The sequence below is a fragment of the Anneissia japonica genome, unplaced genomic scaffold (assembly GCF_011630105.1).
Source record: "Anneissia japonica isolate Jap-2015-1 unplaced genomic scaffold, ASM1163010v1 scaffold199_len4679917_cov187, whole genome shotgun sequence".
NCBI lineage: Eukaryota > Metazoa > Echinodermata > Crinoidea > Comatulida > Comatulidae > Anneissia > Anneissia japonica.
Window position 1 is genome coordinate 4101761 of NW_022686322.1, and position 19511 is coordinate 4121271.

A 19511-nucleotide genomic window follows, 5' to 3' on the forward strand; every position below is an offset into this window, starting at 1 on the left:
GTCATTGTGGTTTCAGTTGTAGAGTATGGTGCTGTGGTCTCAGTAGAGGAATATGGTGTTGTGGTTTCAGTAGTAGAGTATGGTGTTGTGGTTTCAGTAGTAGAATATGGTGTTGTGGTTTCAGTCATTGTGGTTTCAGTAGTGGAGTATGATGTTGTGGTTTCAGTAGTGGAGTATGGTGTTGTGGTTTCAGTACTGGAGTATGGTGTTGTGGTTTCAGTAGTGGAGTATGGTGTTGTGGTTTCAGTAGTAGAGTATGGTGTTGTGGTCTCAGTAGAGGAGTATGATGTTGTGGCTTCAGTAGTAGAATATGGTGTTGTGATTTCAGTAGTAGAATATGGTGTTGTGGTTTCAGTCATTGTGGTTTCAGTAGTAGAGTATGGTGTTGTGGTCTCAGTAGTGGAGTATGGTGTTGTGGTTTCAGTAGTGGAGTATGGTGTTGTGGTTTCAGTTGTAGAGTATGTTGTTTTGGTTTCAGTAGTAGAATAAGGTGTTGTGGTTTCAGTTGTAGAGTATGGTGTTGTTGTTTCAGTTGTAGAGTATGGTGTTGTGGTCTCAGTAGTGGAGTATGGTGTTGTGATCTCAGTAGTGGAGTATGGTGTTGTGGTTTCAGTAGTGGAGTATGGTGTTGTGGTTTCAGTAGTGGAGTATGGTGTTGTGGTTTCAGTAGTAGAGTATGGTGTTGTGGTTTCAGTAGTAGAGTATGGTGTTGTGGTTTCAGTAGTGGAGTATGGTGTAGTGGAGTATGTTGTTGTGGTTTCAGTAGTAGAATATGGTGTCCTGGTTTCAGCTAAAAGAAATCATATCAATATTAAGTAATATTTTTTCAAAAATTATTGATGATAGATTTCTTCATATTTATAGAATGCCTTTAACAATGATGCTTTTACTTGCATTCACCTGGATAATCTACCACAATAAATACTGTACAATAGTTACTTACTTGTTGGTGTAATAGTTGTTGATATGCATCTACATGTGGTGGAACACTCCTTTTGAGAGACACACTTTTCTGTGTCAGGATCATAAAGCAGGCCTTCTTCACACTGACAGCCTTCCACACATCCATCAATTTCACATTTTTCATCACAGCAATAGTTTGTGCACGTTTTGGGGCAGGGGGTCATGCATGGTACCCAGCTGCCACATCCATCACACTGGATTGCTATATCATTAAACAACAAAACATTAATTTAGTTGCCAATATTAAATGATTGTGTTTTTGGAAATGCATGTTTTGAAAACAATATCATGAACACATGTTGAGGTTGATTATGAAGCTTGAATAACATACTATTATCAATGTTTGACTATCATAATTTTGGAACATTACTTATAATGCTACCTCAAAGTCGATAGGCAAATTACCTGCAAATTACTTACCTTTTGGACATGTTTTTAAAGCAAAATGTATTAAGGATGTTGCAATCAAAATTATACTGTAGTTGGTTTCTACAAAATTATGATCTATCATCATATATTTTTATTTTTTAAAAATAATGAAATTTGAGTTAAAAATTATTTAAAATTAGGCACGATGATTATGTATTACATATGATAGTGATAATTATTAATTATCACACCCCACCATCACGATCACAGCCACCTTACTGCCACAACTGCAGCCATTTTCATCATCAAAACGTCATTGTCATCATCATGGTTAGTCTAAAAAAATAAAGGAAACTGGGTTCTTCCTCAGCCAGCGGATTTATCTTATGTGAAAATACATTTATTTTTCATTTCTCATTAAGCTGCGCCCGATATATACATAAGTTCATGTTTCTGGGAAGAAAATAAATATTTTATTATTTAATAACAAGAATGGAAACTTACGACAAAAATCATTTGAACGCCAATAAACTACGACGCCATTGATCATACAATCGTGTGCATACGCTTTGACTGCGGTGCACAAACACTCACAGTCTCCACCGAAGTCGCATCCACATGCATCGGCAACACACCTCTGGTAATAACTGTCATAAGGCAATTCAGAATGACAAGCGCTGAATATATCCGACTTGAGGATTGCACACTTCCTCTTAGCCCATGCTTCTCTCTCTGGTACCTGACTGCAAGGGTTCTCAAAAACTTTGCTGTCTGGGCATCCTCTGATTGCTCTCCAATTGTCTGCAAATTCAATGGCAGTGGCAACACTTGGACCCGCACTAGAAGTGACAAAATCGTTGTTATTGTCACCATCATAGTTTCCACATAGGCCAGTAACCTGTAGGAAGGACCAATCGAATATTTAATATTTATTATGCTATTTCACACAAGTTAAGAAAAGTGAGATGAAAACCTTTAACTTTAGGATTACCAAACAACAGGATACAGACATTGTAAGCTCAACCTCTGGCAAAATAGGTGTAAGTGAGTTGGCATTTGCCTATTGTCTAGGTTGTGGTATAAAAACAGTATATTTATAGTTTTAATTGCTTTGTATAATTTGTTAGCTCTTTCAATTGTTTTTTTCCCAATTAACAGTCGAATTCATGAGGTGTTTCTACCCTTTAAAAATTTTCCTGATTTCCAACCATCTTTTGGGACATTAGGCCTTTCTCTGGTAATTGCTCTTTAATTGGATTATAATCATAGCTTTTGTAATTTATTGCCCATGCAAGGTCAGCTATACTATACTATAACATAGGTATGTCTATGTGATTTATTGACAACTTGCTGGAAAACTAATTAACATTTCAGCTCTCTCTTTTGATATCGAGTTTGATTGTCAGTTAAGGTCAGTGCAAAGTGAGGTTCCTCAACCCGTCAGAGCTATTGCTGGAACGGGTATTGTGGTAAAGAGAATGGTAACAGCATGAGTTACCTAAATCATATAGTTTAGAGCCGCCGCAAACTTAGTAAGGGGCCAGCGCACGCAAACCTCACAATGCTCCACTTTAATATTGCCAATTTGCAATATTTGAAAGAAAAGATGATTAAACTCACCCTTTTCGCATACTTAGGGTCCAGCTTGATATAAAGCAGTGTACCCATGTCCCATTGTAGAGTAATACCTTCAGAAACTGCCACATAAACATAGCTGCCAACTCTATGAACCTTTAAGAGTGAGTAACTTGACTCTTCAACTTTCTTACCGCGTACAAGTTTAATTTCATCACTAATTCCATTGTAGGTAAACGAAAAGGTTATAACTATTGTGCAGGACACACCTGAAGATCCACATTTGACATTTTCTGATTTCAAAGAAAACTTAAAATCACAGTCATCTGTGCTCTGCATTAGGGTGTAGACACATTCGCCCCGAAATTCAAACAGCTTTGCATCGAAGGATGTAAAATGTGACTCACCATACATACTGCATATACCTGTGGAAATCAGATCGGGTCCAAACACTTGATGTACATAAAGTTCAACAAATATTATAAATTTGGTACCAGTAAAACATCCTCATACTGTAGTGTGTGGTGATTAATAAAAGCAATTACAATCAGGTTTTGAGTATGCTATAGAAAATAAAAGCCGAAGGAGCCATTATTTTCTAAAACGCATTGCTTGAAGCTTAATTTTTTTAAGAAATAATGGATCCTAATGCTTCTATTTCCTCAGTTGTGATATCCATCACCATGAGATGAACCAAATCTGAGGCACTATATCGATTTAGTGATCAGGATAGGAAAGAATTAGTGAAAATCAAAGGGATGGTAATAAAAAATTAATAAATGTTTGCAGTAATACTCTGTAGTTGGTCCTGAATGAAAAATGTTGAATTATCTTAACATTTCACTCCAGAGCATTGCAGGCGCCAACGTTACTATGCATAATACATGAATTTATCAGAAATATAAGGTTGGGTCAAATTTGTGTGGTGCTTTAACTTGAAAAATTCAGGCGGAGTGAGTTTTTATGGCCCAAAATAGTGATTTTAGACCACATTGGTAATGTTATTTGATATGCAAATTACAGTAATAAGAGATATCATAAGTCATATTAATATTATCCGACTGTGTGCACGGAACATTCGACGACAACGATAATGTTGCCAAATTCCCAACCTTACCTCAGGCTACAGGCCTCGATTGACACTTCACACACCAAAGGGCCTGTTAAATAACCTTGCACAGGAGCCTGTCATCACCTAGCTTCCTCCTACTCATCATCATCATAATTATTAATTATCCATAGTAAAGTTGGGAAAAACTAAGAATTCAGAGTGTATGTAATAATAGACGTCTCATAATGTACAAAAGTACATTTCAAAGCATTTAGAAAACAACTTTCAAAGGAGGAGCCGAAACCCCCCACCCCCAATGCCCAAAATTTGTCTTTTAGTGACAGAACAAGCTAGCTCTTTTCTCTTGAACCCTCCCACCATGGGAACCCATATGTGCAATAGTCAGGGTGAAAACTCTGGATCCGTACTTGACATGTATTTAAGAGAAGTGCTTAAAAAAGCCTATTTACAGTATATTTTTTTAAAGAAAATAATCATGTTGCATACTAGAATTATCAGGATAAATATACAGATAAAGGCATATTTTTTCTTGTCAGTTGACTAGGTAATTTAGTGAAGAAATGAATATAGGTCTTAGGCAAGTATATAAGGGAACTTTAGTCTGATTTTCTGCAAAAGCTTACTGTGTATAGTAATTTACCTACTTGATTTGGATAAAAGCTAAGCCCACATAGACACTGAATTTCAACTGAAGAAAAAATGCACCCCATTTTCTTAATTAATCATTATAAATCTTTCACTAAAGAGAAGAAAATAAAGTAAACTATCATTAACCGTTCACCCCAGAGTTCAAAGACTTGTGGTTTCTGAGTTATGTCAAGAGGGATTGGTCAAGTCTAAACATACAGGTGGAATTTAGCCTGTTTCCCTATTCAAAACCTAATCAATTAACTTGTGGTCTGTCAAAAAGTGGTCAGGTTGAAATCTGATCGACTGTACCGGTGGCTACAGCCCTGAAGGGATAACTTTTGTATTATATATTTGTATATTTTTTTTATATTCTTCCTATAATTTGGTTTCGCATGTTTTTGGCAAATCATGAATGAACCAGTTAGCAGAACATATGGTGTAAATATAAATAATTGAACCTTTGACTGCAATACTCACCTGGGCATTCGTTTTCCTCACATGTCCATTTCTGACCATTGCAAGTGCTATTGAAGTGAAAATAAACACTTGATGAAAGTTTCATCATGGCATATCTCATATATACATCAGTGGCATAGCAGAGGACGTATTCAGGTATTAGTAAAATACCTTCAACATTTCAAAAATATGCTTTTACTCTCTCCTTATTTCAACAAAGTAAAAAAAACAGCGACAATTAGATTTTAAATTATAAGTGACTGGGCAAGTAGAAATATTTTGGTTTATGAAATATATACATGGGGCTGTTGAAAAGACAATGACCTACCATAGATTGCAATTATCAATGTAACTCTCTCCATTTATGTAGGCTTTTTCTCCATGATGACATGGACAATCCTCCAACAAAACACAACGGTCACCTATCAATTATTCAAATCATGAGAAATTATTATTCATCATATTACTGAAGATAAAATGAATAATTTCATGTAACAATAATTCATGGCTGGTAAAATGATGATAATAATAATAATAATATTAATAATAATATTTTGATTTTTAAGGCACAAACAAACAAGTATACCTGTCTCTTATACACATCTAGATGTGTATAAGAGACAGTATTAATATTATCCGAATGAACATAAATTGACATACCATATTAGGTCTAAAGTTGTTTCAAATTAAAAAACATTTAGGGTGCAAGGGGGTAATACAAGAAATGTTCCTATTATGTGTAGTGTACAAAAAATTGAGCAAACAAAAATAATTTAGAACAAACCATCCAATATGTAGTTTGTGAGACATTGACATCCAGGTTCACATATTGAAGTACTACAAGATTTCTGTTCATCATAATAGTTGGAGCATGTTACAGGGCAGCGGTTATGACAATCAACAAATTCCATGTTTTCTCCACAGAAACTCTCATTAGAATCACATGTGGAGTTGTCACATTGCCAAAGAGCATTGGTACATACACTTGAATGGAAAAAGGATAAAATCATGATTATTTTATATTAAACATTAACAATGGTTGTCCATAAAAATCAAAGATTTGGTGGCAGACATCAAAAAATAGATTTCTCTCAAATTTTTACCATTAATAGATACTTGGGTAAAAAGCACATCTATGACATTTAATTTTTTAGCCTTTGTTGTCATGGCAACAACCCATTATCTAAATTTTACAGTTTTTGTCAATTTTAGACATTTTCAGAAGTGAAAAAACACTGACATTCAGACCTTATTAAAAAAAAGAACATGCACTATATATATTTTTTGTGATCATCCATGTAAATAACCAGGTATTAACTTCCATTTATCGCAAAAAAAAAAATTGTGTAAAAAATTCTGTTTAGAAGATACCGTTATTTACAAAAGGGGGTTTTTCTCAAATTTTTTTTTTTCAAAGTATACCTCAGAAACCTATCTGTAACTTCCAAAGTGGTGCAAACATGTCCACCATCTTCCATATATTGATAGTCAATAGTGGATGCGGTATTTTAAGAAAAAAACGGCATTTTTTAAATACAAAATATATCATTTTTTACTGAATGGATAACACTAGAAATTAAATTAAATTTATTTCACAATAATGTTACTATAGTTACATAAATTGTCTAACAACATATTAAGAAATGTGTTTCCAGGCTCATTTCAAATAGTTTAACAACATGCTGAGGAACATGTTGCAAGGTTTATCAATATGCGTTACTGTGTTGCCAAAAAAGCAGCATTTTTTCATTAAAAAATATTGAAAATATACATTTTTTTACTGTACGGAAAACATTATAATATAAAATATAACTCATGTAACCATAATATTACTATATACATGACTATAATAACAACATGTGTTGCCAGATTTATTTCATGTATGTTAACCTCAATATTATTCTGCATTGCATATAAATTAAACAACTTAATTTAACTGTCTGAAAACCAAACAAATTCAAACATCACTCTGACAAAAGCAATCCATGATAAATTCGCTTTCAATGACGAGTTATGATTTTCATATTCTCTAAATGTCTATCTGCCTTCTGCCAACAATTCCTCCATTTGTACTACTCTGCTACATTGATCTGTTTAATTTTTTTTTTACGATTTTCTTGGCCATTGCAAATATATATTGATGAATTTAAATGTAATGTTTCTTGTATGGCAGATAATAGTAGACTGATGGCTTTTGGAGCAAATGAAAATTAAATTGAAAGATTAGACATTAGAAGAGTAAAAAGCTACCATGGGAATATGGAAGTGTCAGTTGAAAGCATTTTAGCATAACCTAATTCTGCTTTGTCCAACAGTGTTTGATTATCAGGTCTGTATTCAAATTCCTGTAACAATCTGATTTTCTAGTGCACAGAAGCTTATGTAGGACTAAAAATAATAATAATAATAATAATAATAATTAATAATAATGATAATATGTTAGATTTATATAGCACTTAACGCCAACAAGCGCTTCACACTACTACCCCCGGTCATTGAATTAAATGCCTATGGAACACAAACTCAAACTCCATGGGGGAGTATTCCATAGAGTTGCAGCAGATACATCAGCACATTTTGGCAGTTAACCCTACCAGGTACCCATGTATACTCCTGTGTGTAGAGAAGTAATGCAGATACAGTGCAGATACAGGGGATTAAATCCATCTTCGGGACAGAAAAACAAACGATTATTATTAAACGTATCCTTCATTTCTAGGTTGGCCTTGAGCACAGACTGGTAGATGTTGGCGAACAGGTTGATCAGAAACCTTCGCAGTGGTCATTTCTTTAAAAATTTCATTGTTTTTTTGTGGTTCAATGCACACCAAAATACACTATTGTATTTCTGAAATTTGTTTTCCACTTTCTGAACCAGGTCAAATGTCATAATAATGCCCTCCATAATCAAAGTCCTGTAGTTGTAAATTTAAAATTATTATGACGGTTTATACCATCCCATTAGCAGTTCTTCATATGTTGGCCTATGTAGGCCTATAATAAGAATCATTTCTTTTAGTTTGTCTCTAACAACACTTAATAAATCAGCGGAAAAAAACTGGTAGATTTTACTATTATAATTATTTTTAATGAAAAATGACAGTTTTTCTGGCAACACTGCTCATACGTTTTTTAAATACCCATATTTCTTAAACTGGAATTCTCTAAGGGAGCATTAGAACTGCCTATTTGTAGAAAATCAATTCTAAAAAAGCACTACTTTGAGGTTTATGAGCAATTAAAGTTTGGAAGTTTTTCATAATTTGAAAAAAAAAGAAGAAAAACACCCCTTTTTAAAAACATGGTATCTCCCAAGTAAGAAATCTAAAAAATATGTAAAAACATGCAACAGATACCCAATGTATTGACCTTATACACACACTCATTATTTTTGATGAATAAACCATAAGGATATTAGAAATATTGTATCACATTATTACTAATATTAACTTTTAAAAACAGCAAAAAATGACAAAAATTTAAAAAAATACAAATTATTTTTCACATAATGAATGAAGAATTAAAAAAAAAAAAATTTTAATAATCATCAAAAATACTTATACATACCAATCTTTACATCCTTGCTTAGTAGTCTCACCAGGGTTGTAATTACGACCATTGTAATCACATGGACAATCCCGGATTGGAATGCAGCGTCCATGGTAATCAAGCACACGGCCCTTTGTACAACTGCATCCGGGAATACAAGTTTCCTTGCACAACATGTTAGTTGTGAGGGCTGCACATGATACTTCACAAGCTGATCCACACTCTTGGTATACAGTATCACCACTACATGTTACAGCTAAAGAGAAGGAGTTGTAATAAAATTTAAAAAATGAGTCTCTTAGCACCAAACATGAACAATTGTATTAATTAATGTAATTGAATTAAATACTAAAATAATGTTAATGTCACATCTCATGATATAGTTCTTTCTTTCCAATGTTTTTTCAAAACCATAGTGATTTGTTATTTATTCGTTAAATATTTATATATTTTTTTTATTATAGTTTACACTTTATCTAAAATTTCAGGTGTATTTTACTCACCACATTCAGGATAAGATAATCTCCAGTTCATTATTGGCACCCCTATTCTTCCACAAGCATCAGCATAGTCCGCTATGCTAGCACAGAATACGTTAATGTCAGAGTTGGCACAGACATCGTACTTACAGTTTTCGAAGTATTCATCAACCGAAAGAACACGACTACAAACTTGAAAAGGAAAATATTCCATTTGTAGTGACTTAGTTATATTTTTATTTTGTCCTGAACATTTCAAAACAATAATATGGACAATTCTAATCTTAGACTTAATAAAAATGTCAAATTTAAAAACTGTATTTATAAGTGATTTCATTCTGTATTTAGTCCATTTAAAATCATACTTACATTGACTAAAATTCTGAATATATTACTTTGATAAAAACTAAACACCTTGTGGTTAGGATTCAAACATTTTGCCTTTGTCTGGCATGTTACCAATGTTTGTTTCTCTCTACCCAGTGGTACAGTCAAAGATAATAGAAGATAAATGTGATATAGTTGAACTTCAGGTCGAAGTGCATTGTGGGAGAATAGGGTTCCCAGAGATCAAAATACTTCATCTGATTGGTGGCGCCATATATTTATAATCAAGGCACCTCTCAGGTTTGTTTGTTTCCTTGTAGTTTCTCCACTCTATCAAATATTACTCTGCTTGCAGAGGGCGGACGTTCTATAAATTTTGATGCAAGCTGTCCAAACAGTTCTTCTGCCATATTTTTCTTAGGTACAGTATCTGGTAGGGTAGAGCTCCAGCGCATTTGATGTTCAAAATACGCAGAGCTGTGTGTGTGTACTTAACAAGATAACTGCTGTAGATCCAGCCAATCAAAATATGCCTAAGCATCATGTTCACTGGCGCCCTTAATTTAACCATCAAAGTTTGAGTGCAGCTTAGTTACCCGTATGTTCAAGCTCGAGCATTGCAATGGTGTAGCGTACCATACACAATTTCTATTTTCATTCCTACGTACATCAGATACTCAATTTGGCTTCTTTTTGGCTAGGCTGGTTTTATTAAAATAGTGATTTCAAGAAATTCCTTAATGTGGCGCTTTCCTACGGCAGCCAACTTGTTGAGTACATATACACAACTCTGCATTGCATCGTCGCCTAGACAGCACTCAGTTGTTCATAGCTCTATGGAAAAATTAGGTATAGCTAACCAGAGAGTGGGCAAGATCTGTACTTTGTGTTGGTTTTCCAATTATTTTATGAATATATTAGGACTAACAATATAATATGACCAACACCTTATTATTATTTTACTATTAGGCGAAAGGTATTTGATGTTGTGTTTTCTTACCCTATTTACCTACCATACTTCACCTATTATAATTTATAGTAAGAACTATCTCCTACTAAACCATATTTAATGTGTGCATCTAATTGTTGTCCCTTCGTACGTGGATTCATACCTTACCGTTACTAGTGAAATTATCTCCTACTAAACCATATTTAAATGTGTGCAATATAGGCTACACCCATTGCTTAACAATGGGCTGAAAGCTTCAAAGGAGCTTTCTTTGTTTTTGTAGGTAACTTTGATCAGTAGGTTAAGGATGCTTTGATCTTTAGTTTATTCATTGCTATGTCACCTACTAGGGGTAATGTTTTGATTGGTCAAACACTTTTGGTACTTGTGCATATAAGCTTGCAAATATGGATAATTTTTCGTTCCTGATGATGACATAATTAATGTCGAAATATTGAATCCTGACACGATGGCAAGCATTTCAACACTTGGAGTATTTACTATACTATCTTATCCAAGATTAATCAGTGAACCTTTCAGTTCTAGTGAAACTAATTAGGTTTTTTGGGTTTCTTTTTTCTGATTTATTAACAATCTCCTGATTACTTGGTAACAGTTTGGCATTAATTTTGTTTAATACCATTTTTTTTCTCTACTTTTTCATTTTCTTTTCATTTCTTTTTCCTTTTCCCTTTTCTTTTCCTTTCTTTTCCTTTCATTATCTTTCTTTTCCTTTCATTTTCTATTTTTTTCTTACCATTTTTTATCTTTCTTATCTTTTTTCCTTCCTTCCTTCCACCTTTTTTCTTTTCAATTCTGTTATTTTCCTTCTTTTGGTTTTTTCCCTTTCATTTTCTTTCTTTTCAATTCTGTTCATTTCCTTTTCTTTCTTTTGTTTCTTTCATTTTCTTTCTTTTCCATTTTTTTATTTTCTATTCTTTACTTTTAATTTACTTTCTTTTCTATTCTCCTTTTTCTTTCTTACCTTTTTTATCTTTCTATTCTATTCTTTTCTTTCCGTTTTCTTTTCTTTATTTTCTTTTGTTTTCTTTTTTATTTTCCTTTGATAATTGTTCTGTTCTTTTCCTTCATTTTCTTTCTTTTTCTCCTTTTTCCTTTATCATTTTATTTCATTGTTTTTACCATTCTTGGCTTTTCCTTCTACAGTTGTACTTTCTTTCATTGCCATCTCTTTTCTTTTTCTCTTGAATTTTTCAGAATGCAAGTGTGTAGCAGAATCAAAATAAATGCACACCTATCTTAAGAGATCTAAAATGTGTGTTTTTATATAGAGTCTAGTAATTAAATATTTTAGTGCAAGAAAATTGTATTAGTAGGTTACTCAAAACATTGCTTCAAAAACTGATTCTTTGCTTTGGGAGTCAAGTAGCCGAGTGGTAAGGCAGTGGTGCTTTTTAACAGCAGTCTTTGGCGCTGGTTCAAGACCCTTCTCACCCAGGCATTGTTTGGCAAGACCAATTTTTCTCAGTAAGGACTTAAAAACAGAATAAAACTTGCCTATAGCATCTTAAGGCATGTCTTGTCGAAGGACAAAGTTATCAGACTCGACCAGTTAATATGTTTTCATGTAAATATAGTGAAGCAAATCCAAACTACCTACCAACAAATATATCGTTCTTTAGAAGTTTGCACTGTGCTTCAGCCAGTAGCTTGCGATGAGAGTAGATGTCACAGGGGCTTGTATTATCAAATACATACTTATTTACTGGACAGGAGGGGTCTACCTTCCACTTGGATGCAAAGCATGAAGATTGCTTTTCTATGTCTCCTGCTTTTGTCATAAAATCATTCTAAAAAAATGAAAATATATGAGTGTGCTTGCATACCTACCAAAAATAATGGTTGTATGACAGACAGAGAACTGGCAAAAACATTCCTTGTTGGAATCTCTGAAGAAACTTTTTAATTTTAACAATTTTAACAAAAAAACTTGACAATCTACATCATTTCATGTCCCAAATATTTGACTTAAAATAAATCAACACCATTTTTTTTGTTGCAATTTCAACTTCATTTCTCATTATAGCAATGAGGAAAAACCCTATGTTCTGTTGTACAAACAGACATAGTAAGTCTAGTTATTATTATTATTATTATTATTATTATTATTATTATTATTATTATTATTATTATTATTATTATTATTATTATTATTATTATCATCACAACCAGTTAATTGGTATAAATTAATAATTATCATTATTATTACTATTAATATTATTATTATTAATATTATCATTATTATCGTTACAGAAATTTGTATAATTCTTCGAAAATTTTGCAATTAACTGTAAATTAAAATAAATTTAGTTACTAGAACCTGTCTACAGGATTGCCTTCTTGCTTTTGGCATTTATTAATTATTTACAAGGGATGAATAAATATGATTTGAAATGCAGTTCAAACCGTCTATATCAAGTTATAATGGAAGGTTAAATAGAAATTAAAGGCAATACCCAGCATTGGAATTTGTTGGTTTACAGATTTTTACAATGAATATACTTAAACTGACTGCCAGAATTTCTGTAATTCATTAAGAAATTTTTTCAGGTTCAAATATTTATTTGAAAAAGGTAATAACCAATATCGAATCATTCTTTATACAAAACAATAAATAGAATGTAGCATAAAACCCAGGTCATAGCTTTATCAAGTGCATACAGGGTATCACAAAGAAACAACAAAGAATAAAAGTAGAAAAAAAAATTATCAATTATTAAAGCATCTCCACACTGTCAAATGTTATGTGGCAAATTTGAGTGATGGCCATATATGGCCATGATGATAAATATGGGCATATCACATTTGCTTGTCACAAAAAACACATAATTGAAAATTAAATAATTAATAACAGCAAACTCTCTCACCAACAGTATGGTAATAAAAGGCCGCTAGAAAAGGTGATGGACATCACAACTGACTTATAAAGCAATTATAGTCAAGTAATTTTGTACACTAGGAAATAAGAGCCTTAAGAACCATTATTTCCTTCAAAAATTGCCTTCAACCTCCTATAGTGTACTCAAAACCGATATTTGTGTGGAGCTTATCTTATAGCTTAAAATCTTATAGTAGCTCAAGCCTTAAGCTTGTCCATAATCTCATGTTTTATGTGATAAATTTGAGAGATTTTCCCATATATAAACATGATAATGTCATTTTACACCCATATATGATTTCGTACCAGACCCACATATGTGAGGTCTCACCACGAAATGAGATGCATCGTTGGGGAAATCATATTGAGATATTCACCAAAATAGTTCAAAGGCAACATTTTTACAAAATTTTGATTTTAATATTTTTGAATAACTTATATTTTATGATTGTGTACTTTTTAAGTGAATTTTCTTACTAAAACAGTGTTCTCTTCGCATATTCTGTAATTCTAGTCCTATCATTTGTACAGGTTAGTTTATCTTTGAGGCTGATATTCTCAAAACCTGGTTCTCATACACCTAAACTTTAAATGCTAATATCTCTGGATCTATTTATCCTAGGGAAGCCATTCAAAGACCAAATTAAAGCCTATAATGTGATCTACCAAAATGTAATATTAACTCATTTTTTGATTTTCTAACGATGAGACTCATTTTGTAGTGAGACCTCACATATGGGTTCACTGCAAATCACAACTATACGTACAAATTCATAGTGTAGAAAAAGCATAATAGTCAAATTTTGTACATACATTTTGCACACGATCATATGAACCACAAAGTCCACACATCTTGTACTTTCCAAAGAAGCTTGGTGGCGCTGTAACATACACACGAACGAATCCGTCCCACAAGACGATAAGGCCATTATCCAATGTAACCTACGAATAAAAAAATTGTTGAACTTTTTTAAACCTAATTATTATTATATACATAGCATCAAATTCAGCAATAAAGCACCCCCTCTAGCCCCTTATTGACTCTTAAATTTTAAGTTCCAAGATAATAAATAAATAATGGAAGTAATAAAATCAATAAAATAAGAGACAATCTTAAAAAATAAAATATTGTAAAGTATGTCTTTTATTCAATCATGTGAAGAACATACAGTAGCAGAAATAGTAATAGAATGTGCACTTAGGCCCTTGCTGGAGATCAAATCATGTAAAGAATGTGATGTAGTGATGTATCAACACAGTAACCATAATTGATAAATGCTGTACATTATTTAATTGTGAAAAAAAAATATAGTAGTGAGCATAAAAAGGATAATGTCCTCCAAAAACCACCCTCATATTCCATGAATATAAATACTAATATAATATATATATAAGTACACCTCTGGGTCGTCAAAATGCGGGTGGCAGTACCTCATAGCCCCAGACGCTGCCTGGATTACAAACAATTGGTGAATATTTTTTTTTCTTATGTTTAATGTTGTGTAACGTAAAAATTTATCCAGTGTGTACCAACGACAAATTTCTTTATTTCTATTAGACAATAAACATTGAATTTAATTTAATTTAACATGTTTTTTTCTAAACTTTTTGTGCAACAGGTGCAACAAACAGGTCAAAATTAAAAGATTTTTAAAATTTAAAATCAACATTATTTGCAGGCGGTGGGTTCGCAAAGCAAGATATACGAAAGGTCTTGCCTAAACACTGGTTAGTATTTGCCTAGTTGCTTCCATTATTGTTCATCCAAATTAATTTATTCAACTTATTGTAAATTCTAAAATAATTGGTTTGCATTGTTTTTCATCGAGAAGCTTCAGATACGTTTTATTTAAGTATACCTTATCACTCCTAGTCAATGAAATGTTTTTTTAATTTACGATAATATTATTGACAATGACAATAAAGTTGAAAGATATTTCAATAGAACATTCAGAAATTTAAACTTATATCCTAGGCTTTTACTGAAAGATATTATCATTGCTCTCCTTACAGCTGTAAACGGTGGCGGTAGAGACCAATATGCCATTTGCAGCCCCTTCTGCAATGCTACTAAATGCAGCTAGCTTTACTTTCACCCACATAATACATGCAACATGCTCTCTTTATTACATATTATGTTCAAATGTGTATCGGAACTGATCATTTGCAATGTCTACCCAGCGATCAATATTATTATCGTTTATTTACATTGGATTATTGGCTTTTTGTTATGCTTTTAAACTGACCTTAAAACAAAACACTGTGTCTCGATCCCTCTACATTAGTCATTATCCAACCTCGAGACAGTCAGACAATCAGTACATATTTTTTTTTTTAGATACTGTGTAAAGATAAGGGAGAGAAAACATAACTCCTACCCTTTGGTATATAGATGAAACCTGCTCAATGTAAACTCCACTAGCTGAGTAAGGTAACTCTGTTGTATCTATATCCTCACCATTCACTGTCAGAATATGTTTTTGATGAAGCTTTACTTTAGTTGCTCCAACATTGATCATAACTTTCCTATAAACAAATCATATCAATACACTTGACAAGTTCTGAAACATTACAAGTATAGATGAAAATATCTCCAAGGGGAAAAAAAATCAAGCTTACATCACTGATGTACATGCATACATCTTAAATCAGCTAGGAAACTGGAGAATCATGAATACAAATTTCATTGGGGCAATAATTTTCATGATTCTTTGTAGGTATACGCCATTTTCGTTAAACTTGGAATGAAAATTTACGATAACCTGGCAACTAGCACTGGGGATATCCAGAGACCTAGGTATTTGTTACCAGTGTGTGCGTAATGCTCTATTTGCTACTAGATAGCTGCTCTGGCTAGGCTAGGCCGCTGAAAGTCAACAGTGAAAAGTTGTGAGACGTTGGCGGTGCTGTTTCAAAATAGACCATTACCATTAAACCTGATAAAATATTTTTGGGTTGAATTACGAAAATATTGGCAATATTAGTGTGTTTTTAACGAGATTTGAGCTCGATTACGAGGAGTCGTTTCATTAGAACGTCATAACTTTGCCTACACTAATCGGATCACTTAGGTTGAAGTGGCAACAGAAAGGAAGGAAGGTTACCTCACTCATAGAATACCAACAGCATGATGGACTTGTGTAGTTTATTTCATTATTACTTACCTAGGTAAACCGAATACCTGCCAGGTTATAGCAGCGTACAAGCGGAGGCGGATGTGATCAGAAACCAGAAAAACTTACCAATACACACGGATTCAAAACAACCGAGGCCACGGCTGATGCATGGGTGAAAATATCATCCCACAAGTAGCAAGATAAAAAGTAATATCCGATCACCGGCATGCTGCTGCCAGATCTGCATGAGAAACCCTGCAGAAGAGCGCCCATGAAGCCGCCATACAGCAAACTTCATGCATGTGTGGTGGTGTAGGTTTGTGAGTGGTGATCGGACATAGTATGGCAGTAGACGAAACTGCTGTATGCCCATATATAGTCATAATGTTCCTATATATGGTCGTGATGATATCACATCATGACCATATTTAGGCATGTTACATGTTCTTGTCAAAATAAAATTTAATAGTCTGGACGGATGAAAGTGATCTCTGTTTTAGAAAAATCAGAAAACTAAAATCTTACTTAGTACATGCATAGCTCTGAAATCCACATTTGGTATTTTCAACTTGGATTGAGTAATCAGTATTCAGACCATCACAGCTTTGAACAAGAGTATAGCTACAGTCTCCATGAAAGTGATAATGCTTCCCATCAAATGTCTCATAATGAGGGTCACCTACAGCCGAACAGGTTGCAGGGCAGATATCTTCTGTGCAGTTCCATTTTCCACCTTTACATAAACTAGAAAAAAATGGCATGCAAGGATTATGCATTATTTTAAATTGTAATACTGTATAAGCTCGAATAGAAGTTTTGGCCTTTTTTCAAGATGGGTTTTTTTTTCAAGCACTTCAACAAACACACCTGCAAACAAGCAAGAATCTCCGGGAAATAACCCATCTCCGGCAAATTTATATTTGCATGATTTCACTGCTTTATTAGCAGGCAGAGCTGATGCGTATCACAATATGCAGCAAAATAAAATTAATTGTTTTAAAAAAGCTCATTAAGCATATCAGTGGCGAATTCTAGGTGGATCTCTACTCCCTCCATCTACATTTTCCAAAACTGTAAAAAGAAAAATGGAGAAAAAAAGGAAATCTTTTTCAAATTTAAGTCTGAGAATGCTATTGCCTGCTATTAGAGATACCATAATCATAAATTTTCTTACCTCTGCCCCAACCATAGTGGGGCAGTGTAGTGTAGACCTTTCATCTGTGAAAGTCTCTTCCTGGCTCCCCAATATTTCAAATTCTTGGATCGGCCACTGCAATTCTCCCAAGAAATGACTTCTTTCTACTTGGGACTGACTTTTGCAAACTAAAGGCAGGAATGAAGGATGGGAAGAAACTGGAATAAAGATATATTTCAGCTTTTAACAGCCCATCTGACTCACCAAGAATTCAACTTACCATTTATTACAACCACTTTCTATGTATGATCCTGAGGAGTATTCTTTGCATTGGTAATTGCAAGGACACTCGCTATGCTCTATGCACATGTTGTTGTGGAGAACCTTGTCATCTGGACAATGACAGCCATCAATGCAATGGTTGTCTAGGCAGTCATATGTAGCACTAGAGCAGGTTCGAGGACACGAGGAACCACACTGTTTGGAAACCAATCCTGCATCACAGGTTATAGCTAAAGACATATAATAAATATGTTAATTAAAATTTGGAGTATAGAATACCAACGATAGTAGTAGTTAGATCAATAATTATTATTAATTTTTAAAAATCCATGTGGATTTCATGCGGTATATTTTTAACTTGTTTTAATTCAAAATTTGAATAAGGTGTAAAAATGGGCAGTTACACCCCTTTTTCCCCCAGTTTTTAAATATTAAAAAATCTGTATCTCATTCACTGTTCCCCAGTTTTTCGTCAAACAACTTTTTTCTGTCTTAGAAAAATCAGTTCTACAACAAATCAAAACATTTTTTTCCTCCGGAGCCTGACATCAATAAACAAGAAACTAACAACAAACTCAATCTTTCCCTTTGAGGTTCACATTCCCTTTTATAGTGGAATCAGTGGCGGCGCTAGGACTTCCCCAATGGCAGGGCAATTCCCCCAACAGGCAGGACAAGAGTTGTACATTTGTGGTACGTGCCATCTGAGGGCCATAGGGTCAAGTCGGGAAGGGTTTGGGAGGGGCGTTCCCTGTCTGCAATGAGAATATTTTTTTAAATAATAAGCCGCTAGACGCTCATATGGGGCATCTTGTCCTAAGGATGGTGTTTTTTGTATCTCATCGGCGTCCGAACTATTAATTTATATAAGCCTATCTGCAATTCAGACCAACATTTGATATAAACATTTTAAAATATTATTTTTTTATCCCCAACGAATCTCTCTTCCCCGATGGTGGGGCATGGCCTTCCGGAACAGGGGGATGTGGCCCCTCCTAGTCCCCCCTCCCCAAATGCTCTATATACTATATAAACAAATTCTTATTATGAGGCTTATTTCTGTGTTTGGAAGGCAAGCATCTTAACCACCAAGCTACATCAATTGTATCAACACATTGTTATCTACAAAATTGTGTTTTACTCACGACAACGCTCTTCTGTTCTCCAGTCAATGTATACCTTATGTCTGGCACATTCTCTTGCGTAAGCCTCGTATGAATTGCAGGCACAGTCTGTTCTGGAGCAATTACAATTACATACATCTTCTTGGCAAGCTTCATAGTATGGTTCGTACCTTACAAACTATTCATAAGAATAAATTTATTCAGCATTTCGTACCTCTTCGGAAATCTTGTGTTGTGTATGTCATAAATACATATATGTATACATAAAAATAGGAGATATGGTGTAGTTATACTGTAGTTCTTACATACATACTATCTATCCAAGAAAAAGAAACAGTCTAGTTCCTACCATTTCGTAAAAAAAACGTACCATTTCATGTCAGGTAGGGCAAAACAAAAAAAAAACATCACATCAATGATGATATCAGTTATAATTCCCAATTTAAATTATTAGTCAATCCTGGACCAAGATAATTCTACATTTGAGTATGCCTTTTGACAATATCAAGCATCATCCGTCTTTCGGATGAGACGTTTAAGCCGTTGGTCCCGTGTGCATTTATGGCCCATGTGCACGTTAAAGAAC

At 33.7% G+C, this 19511-nt stretch overlaps 1 protein-coding gene across 1 annotated transcript in view; it reads right to left on the reverse strand.

The window, feature by feature from the left end:
* Nucleotides 1-2: 2 nt before the first annotated feature.
* LOC117114700 (mucin-2-like) overlaps nt 3-19511 on the reverse strand; it is a gene marked incomplete at its 3' end in the record, with an annotated part of 37372 nt that continues 17863 nt past the window's right edge. Inside the window, exons 11-26 of the mRNA XM_033258389.1 lie at nt 18947-19103; nt 17800-18031; nt 16910-17128; nt 15647-15794; nt 14082-14210; nt 11991-12180; nt 9118-9285; nt 8633-8870; nt 5850-6049; nt 5394-5487; nt 5087-5133; nt 2953-3332; nt 1837-2230; nt 944-1165; nt 768-790; nt 3-725 (exon numbers count right to left, since the gene is read on the reverse strand). Coding sequence (XP_033114280.1) covers nt 3-725; nt 768-790; nt 944-1165; nt 1837-2230; nt 2953-3332; nt 5087-5133; nt 5394-5487; nt 5850-6049; nt 8633-8870; nt 9118-9285; nt 11991-12180; nt 14082-14210; nt 15647-15794; nt 16910-17128; nt 17800-18031; nt 18947-19103 — 3564 coding nt within the window. The remainder of the gene's footprint in view (nt 726-767; nt 791-943; nt 1166-1836; nt 2231-2952; nt 3333-5086; nt 5134-5393; nt 5488-5849; nt 6050-8632; nt 8871-9117; nt 9286-11990; nt 12181-14081; nt 14211-15646; nt 15795-16909; nt 17129-17799; nt 18032-18946; nt 19104-19511) is intronic.